This window comes from Orbicella franksi, chromosome 3 (assembly GCF_964199315.1).
Source record: "Orbicella franksi chromosome 3, jaOrbFran1.1, whole genome shotgun sequence".
NCBI lineage: Eukaryota > Metazoa > Cnidaria > Anthozoa > Scleractinia > Merulinidae > Orbicella > Orbicella franksi.
In genome coordinates, this window is record NC_138147.1 from 18,120,703 (window position 1) to 18,146,363 (window position 25,661).

The window sequence follows — 25,661 nt, forward strand, 5'->3', positions numbered from 1 at the left end:
AATAGAAAATTATTTAATTCGATTTCTAGAACTGTACAATGTACTCAATAAGTCTTTTATTTCAGCGGCACAGCTGACTTGAAGTCTTTTCACTTTTCTTGGACTCGTTAAAAACCTCACCAAATAAACAAAAGGGAACAGTAGAATTTGTGCCCTTATTCTAAACAAAATAAACAGCAACTACACTCATCTGCTCCGGATATTTGTCATTTTGCGTGTTTTGCCTGCAAGAAAATTGACAGACAGCATCATCAGTACATTACAACCTAGAAAGAAATACTAAGTCTTGAACACTGCCACATACAGATACAACTCTTGTCAAGAAATAATGAACAAAATGAGGAACGCAACGGTTGATTTTTGTAAGGACGAACCATCCACAAAGAAATATATTCCCTCAGTTAACAAAAGGGCGCTGATCAAACGGTAACTCTTTCCCTGCTTGAGAGAGGAGTCGGAGATTAAACCATAACGACTTTGTCTAATGACAGTTTTTAATTATCAAAACCAAGTAGACAAGCGTGTGCTCTCTGATCTGTTGCCGGGCGGTATTGAATTTCTCGCGTTAGTTACATGCAATCAAAGACAACACAGAGCCAAGCCAACAGTTCGGACGTTTTCGTGGTAGAATCTCCAAGCGTTTCTTACAAGGGGGGGAAGGGGGGAGAGGGGGAAACTTTAGGACACAAACAAATGTCCAGTTATTGGGGATGCTCAGTATCGGTCCGGGAATATTCATTAACACTAGATGTCAACCTCACGTAAGGCGGAAATCTTTGTGTCCCCGTCTGTCATAATCATTCCCGTGAGCCCAATCACTCTACATTTTTTCGCGAGCGAGAAAAAGAGAGAAAGAAGAAGTTTTGTTTCAGGACTCGAACACCATTCAAAACTCACTGCCGGTGCGAGAACATCGTCCATTATTAAAAATACAGAAACTGTGTTAACATTATTTTGACCAATCACGTCAAACGTTTTACATTTTACACATACACCCAACTCAAGACAGTGCAAGATGCAGAATAACCACTATCAATCACACGCACACATCAAGAAGAACAAAATCAAATCCACCTGCATGGTCGCCGGCATGATCACGTCTTACGTTTTCTGTCCTTCTTACCGTCTCTTTCGTTATGCGACGACGAGCTGGAAGATCTTCGTTTCCGACGAAGCTTCTTGTCCTTCTGCGAAGATTCCCGACTATGTTTCGACGATTTATGCCTACTAGAAGTTCTGCTTTCTGTGTCGCTCTCTGACGAATCGCTCTCATTCTTCCTTTTCTTTTTACTGCTGCTGTGTTTCCTCGGCGATCTACTTCGTGACCGACTTTTCTTTCCGTGATGTCGCCGATGTCTTCTTCGGTGCTTCGGAGACGAGCTTTCGCTCCTGTCTCGCCGCCGATGCTTTTTCCGACGACTCTTTTCGTGAACCGAAACAGAGCTCTCACTATCGCTGTTTGAAGACGAAGGGCTCCGATGCCGTCTTTCCTTCTTGGAGCGCTTCTCAACGGATTCGCGATATTTTTTCTTTCTATCTTCCTCTTCCTCACTCTCGGAAGCGGACTCGTGTTGGCGGCGTGTTCCTCTTCCAGGATGGCTGCGTGAGCGGCTTCTTCGCATTTTTCCATCGTCTGCCATGTCGGCGCTTTGATGCTTTCTGTTATCTTCACTCACGTAAGGCTTTTCGCCTCCTGATTCTTCATTAGATGAGCTCTCACTGTCCGAACCGTAACCTCCCAGCCCTAAGAAGTCAATTCAAGATTTATTTTTATTGCACGTTTCACAACGAGCGGTGCATTCTTCTTTACGGCGACAGCCATTAACTGTGTTTATTACATGGCTTGCTGCATGAGCGGGCAAGATGAACAAAATCCTACGCTGTGAATGGCTATCCGAGCAGACAAGATGGCACTATCTTGCCCGCTCGAGATTATGCGATGAAAAATTTCCCCGAAGCCGAAGCCTTAAAGTTAATCCTTTTTATATAATAATTACATGAATGTGCGCGCTCTGATTGGTCAATCAGCTATGGTTTATTGTGCCAGTAAACTCATTGAAATTTCGCGTGTCTTCTGAATTATTATATAAAAGCAATAGACCACACGTTCTTATCGTTTATAGGCATGATAAACCACTTGGAATGTTGGAAGAACACTCGAAGAATTCGTAAATCACGAGCCATAGGCGAGTGATTTACGAATTCTTCGAGTGTTCTTCCAACATCCCAAGTGGTTTATCATGCTTATAAACCATAAAAACTTGTGGTCTATTGCTTAAATTGACCATGCTTGTTCGGTAAAGATGGCTCGATATTCGCCCCTTTCTGTTTTTGTTTGTTTGTTTTTTTTTTTTTTGCCTGCTTATGGACCTCGACTCTGTCTCGACCCATAAACGCGCAAAAAATAAATCTTGCTCAATATCCAGCCATCTTTACCTCACGCCTGGTCAATAACCTATATGTACCCTAGGAAGCACTTCAGAAGGGTTGGGGCGGAGTCTTAGGAACTCGTCTGAAGATTTCATTCAAACGAAATCACTCGAAAAAACACGAAAGAGTGATAGACATCTGCTTTGGACTTGTCATTTTCTCCACTATAGCAAGCAATCTCAAAGAACTACAAATCATAATCTCAATGTGAAGCACGCTGAATCATTAACAAAACGCTCGCCATCAAAATGTTGACCTTTCTGATAATTGTCATTCAGGGGAAACAACTACACTTGCAACTTCCTGGCACGTGCATACTTGAGAAAATATGAGAATGAGATGCATGACTGACCAACCGACCAACCGACTGACTGATACTCTGACTGACTGACTCTGTGTGACCAATTGTCTAAGCTTCATATTTATAACAACATAAAATTAAACAACTGATTACGAGGGGGGCTCAGTCTCGGAAGGGATACTCTTATTTCTTAAATGCAAGTCAATATCGTTGTTGGTTCTGGTCTTACTCAAAGACGCATTGCCTTACAACCTCATTAAGTACAGGGCAAGTCTCCTCAACAGTCATGTCTAGAGGCCTCACACATTAAGGGACATGATCCGGATAACTGTTAAGAAGCCTTTACATGTACTTTAGTACAAATTACATACCTAAATAGCCTCCCTTTCCACGGAGAGCATCCAAACCTCCAGAATGCTGCAGTTGTCGAGCAGGACCTATAAAAATGTTTAGAAAATAGAATGCAGTCAAGATAGAATAACTACAGAGACTTGCAAAGCAATACTGAGAAGCATAAGTGGATCAATACCTCGGAGTGCCTCATTATAAGTCTCTTGAGCAATTTTTTTCAGCTCTTCATTAGTTACCGTTAAAAGAACTTCTGTCAGCAGTTTGCGGATATTCACCACCTGAAATCATACAGAAACAGTAAATATTTAGCTTAAATGAATGTAAGCTGGCTGAAAGTAAAATCTGAAAGTCACTTGTCTAAATGATGGAAACTACTCTTGCAGTACAGTTAAGTTTATTTTCATTGTGGATGATTCAGAAGCCTAATGGTTAATGTACTGACTCGAGCCCTGGCTGGGATCACTGCATTGTGTTCTTGGTCAAGACAACACTGTCACATTGCCTCAATCCACCCAGGTGTATAAATGGGTACTGGCAAATTTTATGCTGGGGGTGGGGGGCAGTAAACTCTGTGATGGATTGCAGTGTACAGTGCAAATGTAACATCCCATCCAGGGGAAAATATTAATGTTCCAGTTGATAACTGCTTGCAAAAAGCTCTGGGAAAATGGGACACTTTGGCCTGATGCAGGCAGACAAAGCAGAGGTAACAATATCAATAAGAACAACTGTACACTTAATCTCAAAATAAAAACATAACAAACCAGCTCAAAAACATTCCTGCCACATTCTTTAACTTTAGGATAACTTGGATGCAGAGGAAATGACGGACATTTAAGTAGACAAACATGAACAGGTGTACATGTATATGCTAGTTTACCTAAATGGTACAAAATGCTGTCGAGGGGAAGGAGGATGTAAGGAGTGTCAATGCAGAGTAGGGTTGTTCCCATACAGAAATCAGGATCGTTAGTAACAGCAACAAAGTGGTTTATTAAACTTCTCGGATTATAGCACTCAGCAGCACGAAGCTTCACTACATGTCTAGAGCTAATAGGTCTGTATGGTTTTACCTTGAAAACTGTGACACCTCTATCATTTGCCATTATGTTTTGCTCACATTTCTTATCTTGCAACATATATAAACTCAATCAGCCTACATGTATAACTTTTACCAGGGATTTCTGTCATTCTAATTCAATGACTCAGTGATGAACATGCTGAATGTATACCACATAATGTAACACCGCATAAATTATTACAAGCATCTTGTGTAATTAGCCAGTCAGAGACGAATTTTAACCATGCTTATTGTCAAGTGACCAATTAGATGTGGTCCCTGAATTTTGAAAGAACAGTCAGGTACTGGAGCACCATTAGCGAAGGCACTTCACAAACCTCACTATTTCTGTGTGAAGGAAAATAGAAAACCTCTGCCTGCAGGCCATAATTGTACAGTTAATTTACTAAACTTACTAGTTCCTGTTGCTTCTCCTCTTCTGTCTTTTCCTCCTCTTCCTCATCTGATGACTGTGCCCTCTTGCGTCGCGGGGAGACTTCCTTGGAATGTCGGTTTTTGGGAGTAGGGACTTTGCTGTGGCTATCATGGTCACTTTCTTCTGCCAATGATTGGTGGTCAGCTTTCTCATTGTCACTCCCCTTTACATAACATCAAGACATGTCAGTCAATGAGTTTCAAATTACATTTTACACCATGCTCAGGGCTCTCATTAATTTTAGAGTCACTTGTAACTGTGATCTTCACACCCATAACAAACTTGTTAACCTTAGGTGAATTGTATCAACTATAGTCCAGTTCACCTGTAACATCAAGGGCTCATCAAACATACATGTACTCAGGCGTAGCAGGTGTACGGCTACTGGCCCTTATTGTCAGTCCTGATGCCATAGAAAATGCAGTCAATCAAGAAACAGGAAAGCCATTGTATACTCGAAGGTATCACACCCAACCTTCCTATTGTGCGCTGTGATATTCATGCAGAAATTCAGAGGGTTTCTTTCAAGTATTGCCTCAGCCATGTCAGAGCCAAATTATTTCCTTGGCTTTAATTTTGATGTCAAAACTGCACCAGGAAATTAAGATTTGAATATTAAAAATTAAGCATGCACATAACATTATGTCGCATTGCTTGTGTTGGCCACTGTATTTTCAATGCTGTGGCATATAATAGTAAAGGCTCAGGTGTGTACCAAGAAATTATAATTGACTCGTGGGATATTCCTTTTCATTAAAGAAGCACAGTCACGGTTTGCGCATAATGAAAAGTTTAGCCTCAATTTTTCAAATTTGTCGTTTGTAATCCGTGTTAATCTTCTCCATCCTTAGCCATCCTTGTTCCTTTATGGTTTATCATTATGTCTTTGGTGTTTTCTATCTCATCGAGCAGTTATTTTCAGGTTTCCTATCATTTAAAGGTAATTTTGTATGTGGCCAAAATAATGCAAAATACCATGACTGAGTTCCTTTAAAAACTGGATCACTGAATAATGTAATTCAAAGGTTTTCATTGGTTTAGCTATCATAGGTTATGAGCCATTATAGCATGCTCTACAAATATGGAAAGTGTTTGCATGATTTCTTGGGGCATTTTATATTTACTTTAGATTAGTTTTTTGGGGGTACTTTTAATAAAACAATGTGCCACTCGCTCTTGTTGGATATGATATGATTAAAGCCAACTCGGCACTATGTGCCTTACTGGCTTACAACCATCTCCTTTCCAATGCATGCTTGTGGAATAATTGGTAAGTATCAGGGTGAGATGAAATTTAAAAACTCTACTTGCCCTTCGGGCAAGCTGTAAATTTATCTTACTGGCCTAAATCTCTAAGGAGCTAGCCCGAAATTACTTTATTTATAAGGCTAATTAAATCAATTTAAAATGCAAAAATGATGTTAATTATTAATATGGAGCTAAGATGAACTAATTCTCTTTGATTTCCCTTTTGAATTAAACTTCATACAATAAAACATTTTGAACCCTTAACGTGTGGGTTTTCCGTTCAAGGGGGCTTCACAGTACTCCCCCCACCCCCTGAAATTTCCATGACTTTTATACTTGGGTCTCCCTATCCCTTGGAAATTTCATATCCATAAATAACAAGACTAAAGGCATTCGTTTTAATCTCCTAGGTATTGTAATAAAATTTAGCTGCAGCTATTCATACTCAGTGTTTCAGCCACAAAAATTTTACTTGAGGGCCAAAGTGGCCCCTGAAGATCTTTTTTAGGGGCCATTCTTTTAGGAAAGGGGCCACTAAATTGAAAGCTACAGAAAGAAAAAATGCATCAGGATACCAAAGAAAATAAAGCAGTTTATTAGAATCTATGATAAAATCTAATAGTAAGTGCTTTTTGAAGTGTTTGTCCTCAATAAAGTTGCTTTTGAATCAGATACTACTCAGGGCTCGAAAAATATTTGAATTTCATCTTGCCCATTGGGCAAGTAACTCTCAAAGTTTGCTTGCCCAGGGCACTTCCCCGCTTGCCCAAGTTTTCAAACTCATTAATAATTCATGAACCCAAAAATGGAAGTCAAACTACAGGCACGTTTTAATGTAATAAATCCATCTTAACTGTAGTCCTCTTACTGCTGATCACTTTCATGTTTTTGCCATTATTAATGAAGATCTTCTTTCCCAACAAGTATAAGGGAAGCAGAGCAATAGAGGCAGTTACCATCCCAGGTGTTTTTATGGCGTCAAATACAACTTTCCCAGGAATTTTTGAATGTGATAAAAAAGTGTCATCGGGAATTAAATTTTGTCCCACGGCATCTTTTGCCAGTGCCTCCCAGTTGAAGAAACAAAGTTTGCGAAGTTGTTGTTGTTCGTTCGTGTACTTACTTCCTAGTTCCTGTATTACACGCTGGGTATCTTTGTTATTATACACTCGCGAATCAATTTGTTCAATTCGTCGAAGATCGCGTTCGACTCCTTGAATGTTCACCTGCATCTTGTCTAGCTCAACGAAATCATTGTGAAGAGAAGCGCGAGAAATTTAAAACACGCAGAATTAACAACAAGTCGCCTTCCCACTTCAGTTTTGACACAGGCACAGTGTCGAATTTGAAAAGCCAGTGAGAGCATATTTTTTCATTTGGGTGAATGAAAAATAGTTTCAGTCGTTTGAAAGAAACACTATTTTAAGTCATCTTCCAGGAACTCTGAAAGTATTTTGACAACTTACTCATCCATTTCTTTTTAATAATATAATACTTTTCATTTCGCGTGGAATCCTGGAAAGAAATTTGATCGGGGCAAATTTTGATCACGTGCTAGGCAACCACTTCTGAGCTGTGAGCGCGCGTCACGCAATCAACAAAACGCTATAAATTGAAATTTTCATCAAGCTTCATCTAAACACTGGATTACCCTTGAGCCTAAAATTTACCTTTTCTTCTCAAAAATTGTTATCAAAAATTTAGTTGGCGAATGGCTTGCGTGGGTCCTTGCCCATGGGGCAAGTAAGGAGAGAAAGTTACTTGCCCGAAGGGAAAATCTACCTGTCCCGGATGACCGGATGGGTTTCTTTTTCAAGCCCTGCTACTATGAAGGATCCGTGCATTACAAGAAAACAATCCATAGGCATACATGACGTAGTCAATGATCAAGGGTTTGCAATGCATTATAGGGCAATTTCAAACACAGTCAGCCATTTGGAAGATTCTTGATATGAAAGAATCAATACAGAAAAGCAAAAGGACGGATTGACTTCTTTTCTTATGTTGAATGTTTTAGAAGCAAAGATCTTTCAATATGATTTTTCTAGATGAACACAATGTGTGACAAAATAACTGTTATTGATCGTCAACACAGAGAAATGAAGTTGCCACTATGCTGTATTACAGAGACTAAACCAGAATTTTTGGTTGCCAAGGATGAAATGTTTGTTGTATTGGTGACCGTATCAATCACAATTTTGAGCCCTGGGATGGCTTTTAAAATATTATGCCTGTGTTAAGCCTGCAGTCTTGTAAAAGGAAAGGGCCAAATTGGCCCTTTTTTCATATTTCTGGGGGCCATCTCTGATTGTAACACGGGATTCCTGCAATGGCGCGTTCTGGCGGAAACACTGCACGCTTATATTGTAGACCAAGACGCAAGGCAGCATATTTTTTCACAAACAATTGTAAACCTTGATTTGGTCACATGCCTCACACTATTTTATCATACATTATTATTTTATGGAGATATTTACTAGGTCAGGGTTAAAGCTACTGGGTAATGAAAGATTGAGGCTCTGAGGTTTAATTTTCCAAAAAATGAGCGTGGAAAATTCTAGACATAAATTGATGTCAAGTTAACAATGAGTTTAAACTAACAACTGACTTAGAAGCGCTTCACTCCCAAATGACATAGCACCTGACTTTTTCTTCATTCAAAGAAGTTTTCATACAAGAATCTAAGAACGTATTGAAAATTTAAGCTCTTTAAAAAAAGCCAGTCGCAGTTTTAATTCATGCGTAGTCAAAACAATATGTTGAATTACTTCACACACGTAGTTTATAGTGGGAAAGTAAAACCATCACGCAACATGTTTTTTTTAAAACAGCTGTTCGCCAAATATCGCTGACATGTTTCTTTCAGGAAAGGAATACATCAATGATTAAAGTCGTACACTTTGTCTTATTTTGTAGTTTGTAAATGATAGTATTTTATGCCTAAATGTTTTTAATTTGTCACACGTTTCATGTACATGAAACACAATTTGTTCAGTCACACTATAAATAACCAAGTGAAATCTTGGCTACCACTCTAGCGCTCCTAGCTATTCATGGTTACATATGCTTCAAGACATATGTTTACTCGAGCAAACTATTAACTACACAGATAACGATGAAAATAATTTTGTGAAAACCTTGTTACAGCAAGTTTTTGTCTTGCACCGCCGCCGTGTTGTCGGGACATGCAATCGGGAAAAACATTGACTTCAATCGCTTAAATTTTACATTTTACTCTATCTTAGAAATAAACATTTCGATTGTTTTACTTTCTCTCACGGACTGTGTGTCAAACACAACATGTGAAGTTTGCCATTAGGAAAAAAGAAAACAAAAAAAAAACAAGCAACAGTGTTTCACTCATGTCCACTTCATGCTTGCGTGTCGGGCAACCTGTGACAAGACAGCGCTAGCCCGACCGATTGTTTCACTAGTCCCAGGCTATCAGACAGCCTTTTCATCGTGCCCTGAGTATACCACAAGAAAGCATTGTATACTGCTGGCATGTGCATGGCCTCTTTGAGAAAGCAAATAATAAACAGAACTTTCCATACAGTACAACACAGCAACTACTGTATTGGTTCTCAAAAGTTCCCCAAGAAGCTTTACAGTATAATCACAATACTTACATGTTCCTAGTGGGATATTTTATGCTTTACAGATAAATGCTGTTTTTTGATTTTGTTTAGATGCATGCCATGAGGTAGGAGCTTATGTAAATCTGAGTGGTACTCTACATGTATGTACACTGTACATGTATGTTACTGCTGACTACTTCCGCTTTTAAATATGATAGTAGAGATTTCAGTTAGGAGATACAGTCACACTACCCCAACACACAGCTTTGCATTCCCAATAATCAATTGTTCCTGTACTGTTCAGATCATTTAGCTAAGAATTCATCTACGTCAGGTCTTGCAACCGTAAAGACATTTCTTTTTCATTAAAATATCAACTGTAGTCTTTTCTGAAAATGAAAGTTTAGCACTGAGATTTACATGTACCTCATCAGAATCATTGCTCTTTGGTGTTCCCACAGGAGAGTCAACTTTTCCATGATCATAACCAGCTATGCTAGATGACCCAGATGTTGATAAATTCACATTGGATTTCTTTGAATCATCTTCCTCTTCTTGATCCTGTTTCTTTTGCTTTTTCTTTTCCAGTTTTTCAAGGCCTTCTCTTATCCACATGGGTAAAGCTTTTTTCTTAACATCTAAAGAGAGATGGAAATCAAGCACTGAGTTGGATCCACAGACTGGGACTGGGACTGGTACTGGGACAATCCTGTGTCAATGTATCAAGTGAACAACACATTTCCTCTGGTATCTTAATGTTGATCTGTAATGTATGTGGTGTCATGCATGCTATCATGCATGACTACATGTAGTTGTCTACAAACAGGATACCCACTAGACATACCAATATTACGGCAGCATTGCCTGTACAATGCATACTTGTAACCCAAGTTTTCTTCCAGTGCCTCTTTTCTTACAATACACATGTGTATGTACTTAGTCGATGAAACTTCAATTTGCATAAATCTGAGTTGTATTATAACTGTTCTGGACACTGCACCAACCTTGTACATGTAACTTTGTTGAAGTTTTGCAAATGTTTCAGAGCTTGGGTTCCTGACATTGTAACTGGAACCTAAACCAAGTGATCACCAAGAACACTTACCACTAAGTCCGTTTAAATCAGGCAGAGATTCAACCGGAGGATGGCTTTTAGGTTTGGGATGTTCAGGTGCAAACCTAGCATGATGCCGTTCCATTTCATAAGGATGCTGATGATAATAATGACTATCATACTGAGGTTGATAATCATAAACCTGAGCACCTGGAACAAGAGGGCCTTGATGGCCGTAATCAACACTCTGCCCATGCCCATAGTCGATAGGCTGGGGAGCAACATGGCTGAATTGCTGTGGAGGGGGCCTATTGAAGCCATGGTTATGATCAAAGGTTTGCATCCCAGGAAGCACAGGAGCTGCAGGCTGGTGGTTGTAATCTTGTGTGATAGCAGGCTTCCTTTCTTCTTGATGTTCAAAATGGCTTCTGTTATTTTCTCCTTCAATCTCAGCACCATTGCTTTCTCCAGCTTCGTCATCCATAGCCACTGTTTCAATGTTATCAGCTGTTTGGTTGCCTTCTGCATGATGCACATCAGCCCACCCTGGTGGTGGTGGTTCTGGCTCCTCCTCAGGAGGGAGGGGTGGTGCTTCAGCCTCTTGATGAAACTGCTGATTGTCGACAGTTACTGGAGGTTGTTGCTGAGCTGGTTGAAAACCACCATATCCAGGTTGTTGATGTACTTGATAGTGGTCCATCTGTGGCGGTGCCTGCGGCTGTGGCTGCTGCTGGTAGTACTGCGCCATCTGTTCCTGTGCCATTCTTTGCTGAGCCCATAATGCTGCCTTTGCTGCCCAGTCTTGACTTGCATCTGGAATTTAAAAAGATGTTTTCCCTGTCATCTCAAGTAAACCTTTTTTTTTTACAATTCCTTGCACATTTATCAGACATGAGCCATTCTCTACAAGAGGAGATACAGTTCTGTTCAATGGAGTGATCCCAAATGTACATGTAAGCATGTGGGAAAAATTTGACTCTATTCTTCTGCTGATTGTCAAAAAATTGTTCAGAATCTCTATTAAATTGTCAGTCAAACTGATATTCATACAATTTGCTGAAACTTCTGTGAGGAAGGTTGAAACACTGTATGCACAAAACATGATTATAATTTATTTACACTGTAATACTGTACATTTTGTGGGAGAGTTAGTTGCAGTGTCTTAAAATCCAAAGTGTTAGAGACGCAGGGTTCAAAATAATTATCGGATCATGGCTGGTCACGTTGCCTGACTAAAGAAATTTCTGTGCAATAACATCATGTTTCCGACTGGTCAAAATATTAAAAAAAACCCCTAATGACAGCTTATAAACCCCCCCCCCCCCCCCAAACTTCATTCATTTGTTCTAGATGTTACTAGACTGTTCAGAAAGTGGTTTAATGCACAGACCAGCTAAAAACTTAACCAAAGACAACCTTGGCAGACCCCAGTAACTCAATGAAGAGGCATGCATTCAGTATACATGTCATTCTTTGTTGCCATTTTCTCAGCCAGTTATGATATGTGATGCTCTGATGATTTTGTGATTGGCACTGTGCCTTATTTGGGAACTAACAGAAAGCAATATTGATCCTGCCTTGCTACTGACTAATGGTGTGTAGTCTTCACTGACTCCCAAAACAAGGTGTCAGACTTGGTACTGAAGGTAGATCCCTCACTTTAGAAATGTCAGTAAAAAATGGACATCAACACGAAGAAACTTTGCCAGCAAAATTTAAGCAGACATGTTGGATACCAGAAGAAAGTGTAGTCTTTTTAGTGCGAGATGTTAATTATTTTAACAACTTGAAACACTGTAATCACGAAGCTGTGTAGTAATGAATCTGTGACCACTAGTTACCAGTGTAATTTTCTACCAGAGGTGAACATACATGTAACTGTATTTTTACAGAGACAGAATCTAAGATATCAGTTGATGATTTGACTGTTTAATTAAGGTGGTATGTGAACGAACATGTATGAGACTGGTCAGCATGATCGACAAGCAAAGATTTTGGCTAGTCAAGTCACCATTTCTGGCCAGACATTGTCCACTAAACAGCTGTTACTTTGAGCCATGAGGGCTTCCTATTTGATATTTGCTACACTTCTACACTGTCAAACAAATTCAATCCAATCTGAACACGGATAACCTTAGTGCTCACAAGCAAAATTACTTGTTTGTTAGCAAATGCAGACTCATTGTTACACTTTTAATAACCGCAGAATACCTTTAAAATGTGTTTCACAAAGTTTAAAATATTTCTACTGAAGTTTTTCATCAAGCCTTAGTTACATGTATGAAAGTAAGCTTATTGATAACTGTTCGTGGAGCTGCAGCAAAGGTCTCACACACATTTATCCCCATAAAATACTAGCAGAGTTGTGGTATACCTTGTTTAAAGTTGTAAACGATCTTTGTTGTAACACAGGCGGCCCAAGCTCTCAATGTTATCCTTTTTTTTTCACTTTTATGCAAATGTTCAGCGTAACGTGACATATGGCATATACTATTACATAACGACTGAATTTGACCAAGCGAAACGTGACTCTGGCCTGAAAGCATATGGAGGTGTTGTTGTTACAACAGTTTGAATTTATAAAGGTTTGTATAGGAATGCAACGGTTTTGCTTGAAAAGTCAATTATTCTCATATTTTGTGAATAAAATCTACTTACCCTGTTGCTGTGTTGTATTCTTTGTTGTTTGCCAGCTGCTCAAGCCGATCTAATGCGATTTTGGCGAGTTATCGTTCTGTGGGTTTCCACTACTTTTTGGTAGTGGAAACCTACAGAACGATAACTCGCAAAATCGCATTAGATCGGCCTGAGCAGCTGGCAAACAACAAAGAATACAACACAGCAACAGGGTAAGTAGATTTTATTCACAAAATATAAGAATAATTGACTTTTCAAGCAAAACCGTTGCATTCCCATACAAACCTTTATAAATTCAAACCGTTGTAACACAACACCTCCATATGCTTTCAGGCCAGAGTCACCTTTTGCGTGGTCAAATTCGGTCGTCATGTAATAGTATATGCCGTATGTCACGTTACACTGAACGTTCGTATAAAAGTGAAAAAAAAGGATAACATTGAGAGCTTGGGCCACCTGTGGTTGTAAATACCTGAACATGAGGTCACAGTGTGCAGAATTCACAACAGTGCACCAGCCAAACACATGTAAATATCTACATTGTACATGTACCAATTATCTGTGAACATTTTTGTATTGAAGCAGGAGAACATTATGCAGATTCTCCTGATAAAACCACTGACAATCAATGTAGGATTTTATGTAGTTCTTACAACAGATAAAGATCAGACACTTCTAACAATGCTTTCTTTAATGGACACTGCATTTGAGAATTCCACTGAAAATTGTTTTCAAGGGATACTGCAGTTACTTTAAGACCTTGACTCTACAGCAAATAATCCCAACACATACCTGCAGGTTGAGTTTGATACTGGTAATTGTAAGACATTTGCCACCATTGCTGGGCATTTGCAGAAGGTTGCTGGTGTCCGCCTGCCCACATCCTCAAAGCTAGAGGGGCCTAGCTAGTTATGGAAGCATTCAAAATCATGTCTGATGTTGACAACCCCCAACAACTTTCATCACATACAAGCTTATAAACAGTTACATTTAATACATATTATAACATTCAGAGCATTTGTAAGCCTAAATGTGAAATATCAATACCTCAGAATGTAAGTTATGTACAAATGGTGTAAGACTTACAGAAGCAAGGTTATAAACCAGTGCTACAATTGCACAATTTCATGATCACTTGAAAGCAAATACCAGTTCTAATCTAGAGGTAGTGTTCACATATACAACCGTAAAAATTCAATACATTGGTAGTTAAAATCGATGAATGCAGCTGGAACATTTGTTTTCCGCGAAACAGTCGCCATTTGCCACCAAAAGCTACAAGTACAGACACCTTTATACTAAAGCAGGCACTCGCGAAAACAACACCAAATTTCTTTTGTCGTAAATCTAGATTTCGAGATAATTACATGTTCAAGCTTCCAAATAAGCCTATATTTATTGTAAATAATGGTATTAAAGCGGGCAAGTAAGCTTAAGTCCACAGTCCATCGTATCGAAGTTTCAAACACCTCGACCTCCATTGTGAAGACATGGCGTGGTCCCAGATCGCCTAACAAAGCAATCGTTCCTACCTGTGTATTAACAGATCCAACAAAAAATAAGTCCGTCACCTTTTCCTTCTCGAGAATAGCTGAACAAAGTCAGATCTGCGTTATAAAACAGTCGAGAGTACAGGGTATATCACATCACAACAACTACCCCGCATGCAGGATGAAATGTAACCTGGAGGGGGCTCAATTCATTGCTTGTTTGAAAGTGAAGCATTATGGGCAAGATCAGCACCCTGGTCCCCAGGGTCTTCTCCAGTTTTCAAAATGGCGGGCAGACCAAGCACAGTGAGTAAGCGGCAAATTCAAAATTGACGGGATTTTATCGTTAATGGAAATGATCCTAAACAGCCATCAGAACATATTTACCACATCCAATTCCGTTCATCGATACTCTGTTAATCAAGGTTCGTTTGGTCAGCCACAAAGTCTAATGAAAGTGCAATGGTTTCAGACACTCCTCTGGTTAACTATAGATTATATATTTTAATTTGCTAGGAGGAAACCAAATCCTTTCATTTTAATCTGGAGGCAAATATTAAGTGAGGCAAAACGAATACGAAATCATATCATTTCGCACTCAATGTACTTGCTTTTAGCGCTACTTGCGTGTCACGAACTTTAATATATATAACTCGCTTCATACAGTCACGCGCGCTTCATACAGTCACGCGCGCTTCATACATTCGTAAAAATAGCATCTTTCGATAGTTTCGAAACCTGGATCAGTTGGAGTCTATCCAGACTCCCACATGTACGAAAAAGAGGCAAGGAGTCAGTCAGTAATAAGGGAATCTAACTGAGGAATCATCAATTATGGAAAACATTCAAAGGTTAGTGACAATTACGTACATGTTTTTACCCATGTACTTGGACTGGCTTTCTCATCGAGTCGAGATTGTAAGTTCGTAGTTTTAGATTCTATCATGAGAGCAAGGTGACTGAAATGCGGTCGAGAGCTAAACGATAAGAACATGTAACAACTATAGACTGAACGATTTCTGGACCACTAAATTGAACACGGATGAAGGGTTTATCCCAGAAACTTCTGAATTTTTTTCATGTAAAGTATTTAAGGACCTTTGAACACTCACAACACTGAGAAAAATAATTATGCGTCATAGTAGATAATTTTCAGTAGCTTTTGATGCAAGTAACCTTGTTATTAACTTCCTGCAAAAACAATGTAACAGTACATGAAATAACTGTAGACTGAACGATTTTTGGCCCAACAAACTGACTGCTTTTACATCATTGTACAGTGTAAAGACCTTTGAGCACTGCGATCATATACTCGCCACACTGCAAAAATCTATTTTGCAACTGTAGACTGGCCCTCTGTGGGTCTCCAAGTTGAACTTTCAATCCATTGAACTAATGGTTGGTCATGAAACTGAATTAGGTTCCTGGACGAAGATACACTTCAGTTTTTGCCACCACAAATAAAAATCGCCTTCTAGTTTGAAAGTTTCTGCTGACGGTTACCAATCTGACGTGTTTATGACTGATCGGTGGTGGTTATTCAAAGAAAACTATCAGCGGAGCAGTAATTTTTGTGGAACTATTTAATGGGGTTGTTCGTCAAGAATATGAGTGAAATTTTAAAATGAATGCAGTTGAATAGTTCTTTCATTGTGTACTGTACGTTTTAGTATCATACAGTTACAACATGGCTACAGCTTTCAAGTCTATAGGTGAATCCCTAGTGTGTGACCATTCAAATGAAAGCTAGTGGGCTGTACTTGCATGTGATACTGTTTATTTTTTAATAGATTGAAAAATGAAATCATCACAGACTTTTCCCTAATTTTTCACTTGGGTTCTTTGAAAGAGCGAAAGGGTCAAGGCGCTGAACATGTTATCTTTGCAGGTTGCATATTTTACCTCACTAATTGTCAATTGTGACATACCTAAGACATATCACTGCATAGGGCATATTGTTAGGTTTGATCTTACGTAAACTTTAAGCGACCATTTGTTTGCTGTGATATTTATCACATTGTGAGCCTTTTGTTGCAGAACAAGCAGTCTTTAGAATTGATAATAATGTTATGAAACTGTTCTGTTTAAAAATTCTAGACTTTTATCTTTGAACTCTTTTTTGTCGTCTGACGGTTTCTAAAGTCGCTACTTTAAGCCAATGAAAAAAAAAAAACTGAAGTTTCGCGTTTACTGTATTACTGAAATACTTTTGTGTACATAATACTAAACCCTGAAGTTGTTTATTTTTTCCAAATTCATCGAGATGTAAGGATACGATTTTCGAGACCGTTATGCTAGGAAAAAAATTTCCCATTTTAACTGAAATATTTTTCATTGCCCTCGGTCGAAGGCATCCAAAAATCAAATTAAAATTTGTTTTAGCAACGGCTTTGTAGATTGTCCTTTTATTTCAAGCGCTATTTAACTGACGAACTGGCAACAAGGAAATTTGAATATGGCTAACAATATCAAAAATGCAGAAAATATTCAAGGAGGCGATATATTCTCTGGCATATTACAAACTGATAACTTTCCTTCAAGAAACTTTTAAGGATAAGTTGATGGATTTTCAGAATAAACCCGAACTCCTGGTTTTACTAAAGTTTCGGTAAGATCATTTAGTAACCGTACACAGAGCGTTTCATGTTTTGTTTACAGTTTTAAACGGAATATTCACCTGCATTTCTGACATAAGTTTCCGGAAGTCGAGGCGGCCGGGTGCAAGCACTAGGTGGCCTTTTTGCGAAAATGCTTCTACTGTTGATTATCGCTGAAACGAAAACTCAGTATCCTGCGAATTTGGAAAATTAAAGACGATTTCATGCTCTCCAAGCACGTATGAGCGAGGCGTTTTCTTTTCCCTGGATAATTTCGATTCAATCAAAAAGCCTGGCTTTAAGACAGCAAAAACCAACTAAAATTTGAAACAAATGAGAGAGCACACATATGTTGTGACGCGATAAAAATGAAACCACCTTAAATTTGTTGTTTGCAAATATATTGGTTCAAAATTAAACTTTATACCCCTACAATTTACGCTTTGCCATACGAACAACTCTTTAAAGTGAGCTATTTTGAAACTTATCGTTACAGCACATAGTCAACGTTTTCCTCTCAGTTCCTACTCTTCTTTCGGTGACTGTGAAATAAATTGGGTATTTAGAGAGCGTAATATTTTACTTTTATTTTTAATTTTTACTTTACCTCGTTGATAGTTGACAAATTCGGTTTTTCATCTACGGGTTATGAGGCCATCGAAAAGTTTGGATTGACGTTAAAGAAAGAGCGTGAGCAAGGCATTTCAGGTCAGTGCATCTCAATCTGAAAAAAGATTAAACCGTCCCGCCGTCCTATACATCCTTAGTGCGAATTCAGTTTATCCATTTCCTTTGCTGCAAAGAACAATTTCATTCTTGTTTGCATCGTCTTGAGAGAGTGGTTCGTTGATTAGCGATAAATAACAGTTTGATTTGAGTTTCGGATCCGCAACAGCAAAAATTTCGATCTCATTTAGAATTCTCACAATCAACGGTGGATTCTCAAATAATGACTCACACAGGTTTTTTGAATTAAAAAATGAACGAAGATCACGCGGAGCTTTCGATTGAAGTGTTGTGACACTGATCCGTTTAAATTTCCCGTCATTTGCTAAATTCCAGGTGGAAGGCAATAAATTACGTTAAAAAAATGCGTTCAAAATGACTTCTGAAAGCATTGATTAGAAAACTACTTCCTGATAAACAATTTACGCTGGCGTTTTCTGCAAATTACCAGGAGTCAGTCAATTCCTGGCTGTTCATGCAAAAACGCCAAGTTATGGAGAAAAATCACTTTTCGTCTCCTACATTTTGATTCCGAAAATAACAATTGCACTTTTCTCTTGCCACAACTCTTAAATAAATCCACTTAATTCTTTTTGCAGGTGAATTACCTGTATATAATGTGCACTGTTCTGACAAAGACGAGCATTCAAATTTTTTTTCTTGGAAAAGACTTGAGGCGATAGAGATTTTCAGTCAACATAACCTGGATAATTTCGATTCTATCAAACACCGACTTTGAGACAGTTAAGACCGACTAAAATTTGAGGAGATAAATAGAGCACACCTATGTTGAGAGGCGATAAAAGTGAAACGACTCTAAATTGATAGCAAAAATATTGAATCAAAACTGTAGCTCTGCAATTTGCGCTTTGCCATTCAAACCATGTTTTCCCGCTATGAAATAAACTGTTTTGAAACTCATCTTTACAGGACATAGTTTTCTTTCAATTCCAACTCTTTTCCCGGTGATTGTAAAATAAATTGATTATTTTCCATGCACAGCCTTAACTTTTTGTAGTTGAAAGTTGTCAAATTCGGTTTTTCATCTACGGGTTATGTTATCTGTTGAATAAAAAAGTGTTTTGGAAGATCTTTCAGATGCTGCTGAATACCCTGTGAACAGTCCCTTTTATAAAATGCTAAGTCGGCGCCAAAAACACCTCTCGATTTGAGCATGGGGACGAGGAATCCGCGAAGGGATTCGAAAGCGGGAACGAAGGATAAAATTTGGAAATTTTTGCGATCATTTTGAATACTTTTCTTAATATAGAAACCTCTTTTCGCCAAATTCAATTCAAGACACTTTGGACCGAATACAATGGGAAACGCATGGGATTATTCCTTTTTTTATTAGAAAACACATTAAAACTTTAGGGCGTTAATTCTCTTTCGACCTCTGAAAATAAAGTTTCCGAAAATGTCTTATCGGGAGCTTCTGTTTCATTTGTTTTTCTTCCCAGAATCAGTTCTTGATTTTTCTGCGAATACCGATCGCACTGTTCAGTTCTGTAGTCTTCAACAATTTACAGTGTTTTCTAAAGATTTCCAATGAAATTTTCATACCACTTGTTCCTGCTACTAAATTTCCGGAAAACGGAAAGGGCGCCCAAACCTATCAGCTGGAAAGTTAAAGTGGAAATGTTACGTATATTTCTGAAAAAACCGGTTGGTTAAACTGCCTTTTTCTGAGGTTGCAGTCAAACTGATTATAAAACCAACCAAAAAACGACGCCTTGAGAAATAAGACAACTTTCATGTGATTTACACTGTTAGACAGCCAAATTAGAACGTAAAATTGGAGTATTGTCCATCAATCGAGGCATCGGTAACTGAAAATACTCCATTACGGACATAATTTTAGTTCGTTTAGGTTGCCTGTACATATGATCAAGTGCAAACATAAGTTTGGATTCCAATTACCAGAATTTGACTACAGAACAAACTGAGCCCAGCTACAGCCCGCAGTTTCTATGGTACACCCGCTGCACACAGAAATCTTTTTATTCTCGTGAACCTTACAAACTGGTACTCAAGTCTACGGAGCTGAGAAATACAGTTTATCATCGCCTCGGCGAATCACTAATTTTGTTTTTATATAAAATGAGTTCGTAGTCTGAATAGCCACATGATTCAGTTATCTCAGATAAAAAAAAATCAGTTCTGTAGGACTTAGTTTTCAGTCAATAATGGTGTAACACTAAGATCTTTGCACTGACTGCCGTATCTGACGTCTCTGATTGTCTGAATAAGTGTAAATTGTAAATGAAGCTGCTAAAAACACGAAGGAAGACTTGTCTTCTGTGTGCTGACCAAACTTTGACTCGAAAGATCAAAGTGTTGGTACAGTTAAAACTGCTGTTAGTGCTGACTGCTAAAATAAAATGTGAAAACTACATCTTCGCTGTCTACTTGTGAACTGTAAGTAAGAAATACATGAATAGAATCTAGGAAAAACATCACGATGCCAGCCATTACTTTGAAACATTAGACTGACGCAGACTGTCGTGACTCAAAGCGTGTTTATGGAAAGTAATTGGCAAAGAGTTGGCTAAGAGCGAGGCGATTAAAGAAGGCCAGGGGCTGGGGGAAAGGCAGGAAAATTAAAAACGTTGAGAAGATTAACCCGAAATTTCAGTCACCTTGCCCGGGTGGGAGAACATTTCAGGCCATGAGAACATGTGTAGTACAGTGATTTCAATTTGTTTCCAAAATTTTAAAACTGGAAACTACTATCCAGATCATTCCTAAATGCGGAGCGAGTGATCTTGAGGTTCTGAAAGGGGCTACAATCGAGTTAGAGAGTTGAAACGAATTTTGAAATTATGGGAACTTTTGGACAACATAGAAAATCTTAACATCAAAGATGGCGAATTTTTATCGCATTGCTGATAACTTCAAAATCCACCACTTGGAGAATTTCTTACTCTTATAATGCAAAATACAAACAAAATCGAGACTTCGTTAATTGCCACGCTAGTGGGGCGTTATTAGAAATCGTAACGATTTTTGGCAACGTGGTAACGAAAGCCCTGAGTCTGTTCAAGTCTCGGGGACTGGATTTTGCCCTCAGCTGGTTCTTGGCTTCTCCGGCTGCTGAGCAAAATAGAGAGAATGTAATGCTCTACTCCCCCTATATCCTTAGCTTCAAAAATCCCATGCTAGACACCGTTAACCCATTCATCCCTTTTTCTCTTTTCATGAAAAAGCGTGATGGCGTTGTAGATGTCTTTTTCTTGACGCCATTTTAAGATACTATCGCCGACCTCATTTGAAATTAAAACTCAGTATTCTCTTCAACTGTCAGGCTCGATATTCAGCTATTTTAGGAGTCCGGTTGTTGATCCTCCTCCCAACGTATGGTGTGGTGTGGGACACGGAACGCAGCTCACAAAACGACTGGAAATGGAGCCTACTTCTACTTCGAGGCAAATATATCAACACTAATTTAGGGCACGCTCACAAACCAAATCTTTTTTTTTTCGTTCCTCGTTTCGTTTTATTTTTGTTTTCTGTCTGTTTTGCTGTTTCCACAAAAAATCCAAGGGAAGTGAGCATTTCCAAGAATCATGGAAAGGGAAGCTTAACAGTTGCATAATTCAACTTTCAGAGAATGACAAACTTGTAGATTTTATCAGGTGTTTCTCTGGAGCAATTCACCTAATCCAGCTCTTTTAAAGGCGTGCTGTGTTTTAAACCAGAAACTTTGCACCCTGAACTAATTCAAAATCAGTCTTTTCAGGACTTATCTCACAAAGAAAAACAAAATACCTGAATTGAAAAGCGTTGTTAATTCAAAAGAACAAACTCACGCAAGGTTCCAGAAGCGTGGAATTTAACACCATTTTGTCCACAAGTAAGTTCTCTAGATGGCAAGCTTGTTTGACCTTGTTTCGTTTGGCTTTGAGTAGTATTTTTCATGACAACTAGTAAATATAATATAGGTTAGATTAATTTTGTACAATAGTCTTCACTCTGCCCAAGTGTTTTTCATTTTGCAAAAGTCTTGCAATAATTGTTCCAATACCTAAGAAAACACCCTTCAGGCTAGGAAAAAGATGATGAAAGTTAGTTTGGAAAGAATGGGTTTCATTCACTTATCTTGAATCTCCACCTCGATGTTACACCGAAAAGATAAACATAGTCCCATAGTCCCAAATGCCACATAGTTTCATACTTAGTCCCATAGTCCCTTTTCCCATAGTCTCGTAGTCCCGTAGTTCCTCGCTAAATAGAAATTTAGAAATTGAGTATGGGTTACATTATGTGGGTATTAAATCTTTAACGAAATAGTATTCTTTACTTTTTTCTTGGTACGGCACACTTTACAGTGTTAAGGTCATTAAATTCAAATTCAACTCCAACCAAATGCATCTTTTGGGCACGAAAAAGCTTCATTTCTCCATTACCTACGCTTCCTGCTTAGATTTCGTTTCGCACGAGACACCACAGGGATCCCGGTATTAACCCAGGCTTTTCAATTGAGCCGTGAAACAGGGAACAAAACAGACAAACAAACCGTTTCCGGCGAGCCAAAATTTCAAAATGTACGTATTTCACTTTCTTTTCGCGATCACTTCTATTTTTCAATAAACACGGTTAAATAGTGTATTTTTTCATTTCAAATAAAAAAATGTGCTTATCCTCAACGACAATTTTAAGATTGACTGTAAAACCGCAAGAAATATTCTCTTTTTGATAAAAACCATACTTTAGAGCCTCGATTCTATGTATTGTGATGAAATCGAGGCTGAAGAAATCCAATATGGCTGTGCCCATGGCTTGATGTGGGATGTAAGTATCTGGCAAGTTTATTCAAAGTTTTCTGCTTTTGTATCTTAAACAAACAATTTCTATTCTCGTAAAGCCACTTATAAACTAATTTTGCCGACATTATTCTAATAATTTTCCTTTTTTTGTATCTGAAGTGATTTTTTTTCTCGTCACTTTTTTTTCACAAAACCAGACTTCTTTATTATTTATAACTGGAGTATGTTATAGTTTTGAGCTTTTTGAAACGTGTCGTTAAAATAATAAGTATGAATACCGTGGAATACTTTTTGCTTATTAGCAAGACATTATGGCGATGGTATTTTTTAACAAAAATTGCACCGTGTAGTTCTTTCTAGTATACATAGTGTTCCACGGTTCTTTGGTTGCTTAAACTTTTTACAAAGGACAAAAAACATTCTCATTGTGTTGTTAACAGTGTTGGATGTGACCAATATATCACAAAGATTGTCTTTCCTCTTACGTGAGCAAATCCAACTTAAAGCATCAAGGGTTTGATGATGGCATGTCTGTACATGAAGCCGCTTTTTAAGAGCTTGCACAAAGTATTGGTCACTGCATCCTTGAAGAAGGTAGGGCATACGACATGTCAAGTCTTAATTCTCTTCTTGATACTGTAGAGTATCAAGATATTTTGTAAGAACGTGGAGTTGATGGTGCAAGCCACTAAGCACCGCTTGAAAGAACACTTGAAGAGATACTTCGGGTGTGACATTGAATTTTTCCACTGAACAAGCCAACAAGTGCAAATCAGAAATTGTCAACTCTAGTGCTTTGTCTATTCATGATCTTATAAACGAAACAGCAGCGACCAAGATGCAGACCACAACCTCTAATTCCGGGATTACGAATCAGCTGACCACCAGCAGATAAGGAGTGTTGCAGGCCGTATAAGAGAGGAGATCAGAAAGAGCAATGGAATCAAATTGCGTCCACTTGATGTCAAGGAAATTTGCTTGGAGACCGCGAGGAGAATTGTCCCCCCCCCCCCCCCCCTTCCCCTCCATTCTGTACATGTTAATACGTCATGTCATCTGTCCGAGTGAGATAAAAGAGACTGAGATTTCAACTGCGTGTAAAAGAATTGAAGATGAGCGCAAAGCGTTAACTATCTCGCAAGACATTATCCACTCAGCTTCAAACGCTAAGGTGAAACTTCCCAAGCAAATAGGTCTGGCCATGGCTGTAAACCACCTCACGGGCTCAAAGGTGTTGATTACCCTGCTAAATCGCATGGGACATTGCTCATCTTACAGTAAAGTACAAGAAGTTAATACCAGTCTGGCGATGGAAGTGACTGCCATGGCAGAGCAATTTGGAACAGTCGTGCCATCTAATATTGCACCAGGTCCGTTTATTCAGTTTCCTGCTGATAACAATGACTTGAAGGAAGAAACATTCGATGGGAAAAATGCCACACACGCAACAACCATGGTCGTTTATCAGCGAAAGCAATTTGGCCCAGACCTCCCACCCACGACACGAGCAGATCACACAATGAGCAGAAGATCAATAGAGGCCGCTAATACCCTGTACGAGATCCGGGAGTGCTGCATGCACGGCAGAAGACCTCTACTTACTGAATACAAAGGGACCATTCAAACGGAGTGGTTTCCAGTATAAGTCACGAGTTGTTCAACGCAACTGACAGGGATAATATTTGGGCCCTGCTTCGCATCGATCCCTCTCGCGCGCTTGATACAACAGTTGTAGCGGGAGCGACGCGCCAACTTGTTCCGAGCTAGAGTTGGATTGTAAATGCCTGAACATGAGGTCACAGCGCGCAGAATTCACAGCAGTGCACCAACCAAACACATGTAAATATCTACATTATACATGTACCAATTATCTGTGAACATTTTTGCATTGAAGCACAAGAACATTATGCAGATTCTCCTGATGAAACCACCGACAATCAATGTTGGATTTTATGTAGTTCTTACAACAGATGAAGATCAGACACTTCTGATAATGCTTTCTTTAATGGACACTGCATTTGAGAATTCCACTGAGAATTGTTTTCAAGGGATGCTGCAGTTACTTTAGACCTGGACTCTACAGCAATAATTCCAACACATACCTGCAGGTTGAGTTTGATACTGGTAATTTTAAGGCATTTGCCACCATTGCTGGGCATGTACAGAAGGCTGCTGGTGACCGCCTGCCCACATCCTCAAAGCTAGAGGGGCCTAGCTAGTTATGGAAGCATTCAAAATCATGTCTGACGTTGACAACCTTCAACAATTTTCAACACATACAGGCAAGCTTATAAAAAGTTACATTTAATGCATATTATAACATTCAGAGCATTTAAAAGCCTAAATATGAAATACCAACAGCTCAAAATGTAAGTTATGTGCAAATGGTGCAAGACTTACAGGAAGTAAGCTGATAAACCAGTGCTACAATTGCACAATTTCATGATCACTTGATATCAAATACCAGTTCTAATCTAGAGGTAGTGTTCACATATACAACCGGAAAAATTCAATACATTGGTAGTTAAAATCGATGAATGCAGCTTCCGCGAAACAGTCGCCATTTGCCGCCAAAAGTTACAAATACAGACATCTTTATACTAAAGCAAGCACTCACGAAAACAACACCAAATTTCTTTTGTCACAAATCTGTTACGAGCTAATTACTATCTCTAGGGTACAGAATAAGCTTATATTTATTGTTAATAATGGTCTTAAAGCGGGCAAGTAAGCTTAAGTCCACAGTCCATGGTATCGAAGTTTCAAACACCTCGACCTCCATTGTGAAGACATGGCGTTGTCCCAGATCACCTAACAGAGCCAACATTCCTACTTGTGTATTAACAGATCCAACAAAAAATAAGTCCGTCACCTTTTCCTTCACGAGAATACACTGTAGCTGGTGAAAGTCATATCTGCGTTATAAAACAGTCGAGAGTATTCACATCACAACAACTACCCGCATGCAAGATCGATAAAATTAGGCT

The 25,661-nt window shown here is 38.8% G+C and overlaps 1 protein-coding gene across 3 annotated transcripts; it reads right to left on the minus strand.

The window, feature by feature from the left end:
• Nucleotides 1-25,299, minus strand: LOC145481644 (uncharacterized). Of its 3 annotated transcripts, none has more exons than XM_081460159.1 (9): nucleotides 25,266-25,299; nucleotides 13,888-14,370; nucleotides 10,510-11,271; nucleotides 9,831-10,042; nucleotides 4,559-4,741; nucleotides 3,261-3,360; nucleotides 3,103-3,168; nucleotides 1,124-1,744; nucleotides 1-224 (listed from the first exon to the last, which is right to left on the minus strand). In XM_081460159.1, the coding sequence occupies exons 2-9, from the start codon at nucleotides 13,976-13,978 to the stop codon at nucleotides 187-189; spliced, it is 2,073 nt and encodes a 690-aa protein (XP_081316285.1). In that variant the 5' UTR covers nucleotides 13,979-14,370; nucleotides 25,266-25,299; the 3' UTR covers nucleotides 1-186. The 3 variants fall into 3 exon arrangements, with proteins under 3 accessions (XP_081316285.1, XP_081316286.1, XP_081316287.1); XM_081460160.1 differs by lacking the exon at nucleotides 25,266-25,299 and adding an exon at nucleotides 14,628-14,779 and having other exon boundaries at nucleotides 13,888-14,000; XM_081460161.1 differs by lacking the exon at nucleotides 25,266-25,299 and having other exon boundaries at nucleotides 1,075-1,744; nucleotides 13,888-14,775.
• Nucleotides 25,300-25,661: the final 362 nt, after the last annotated feature.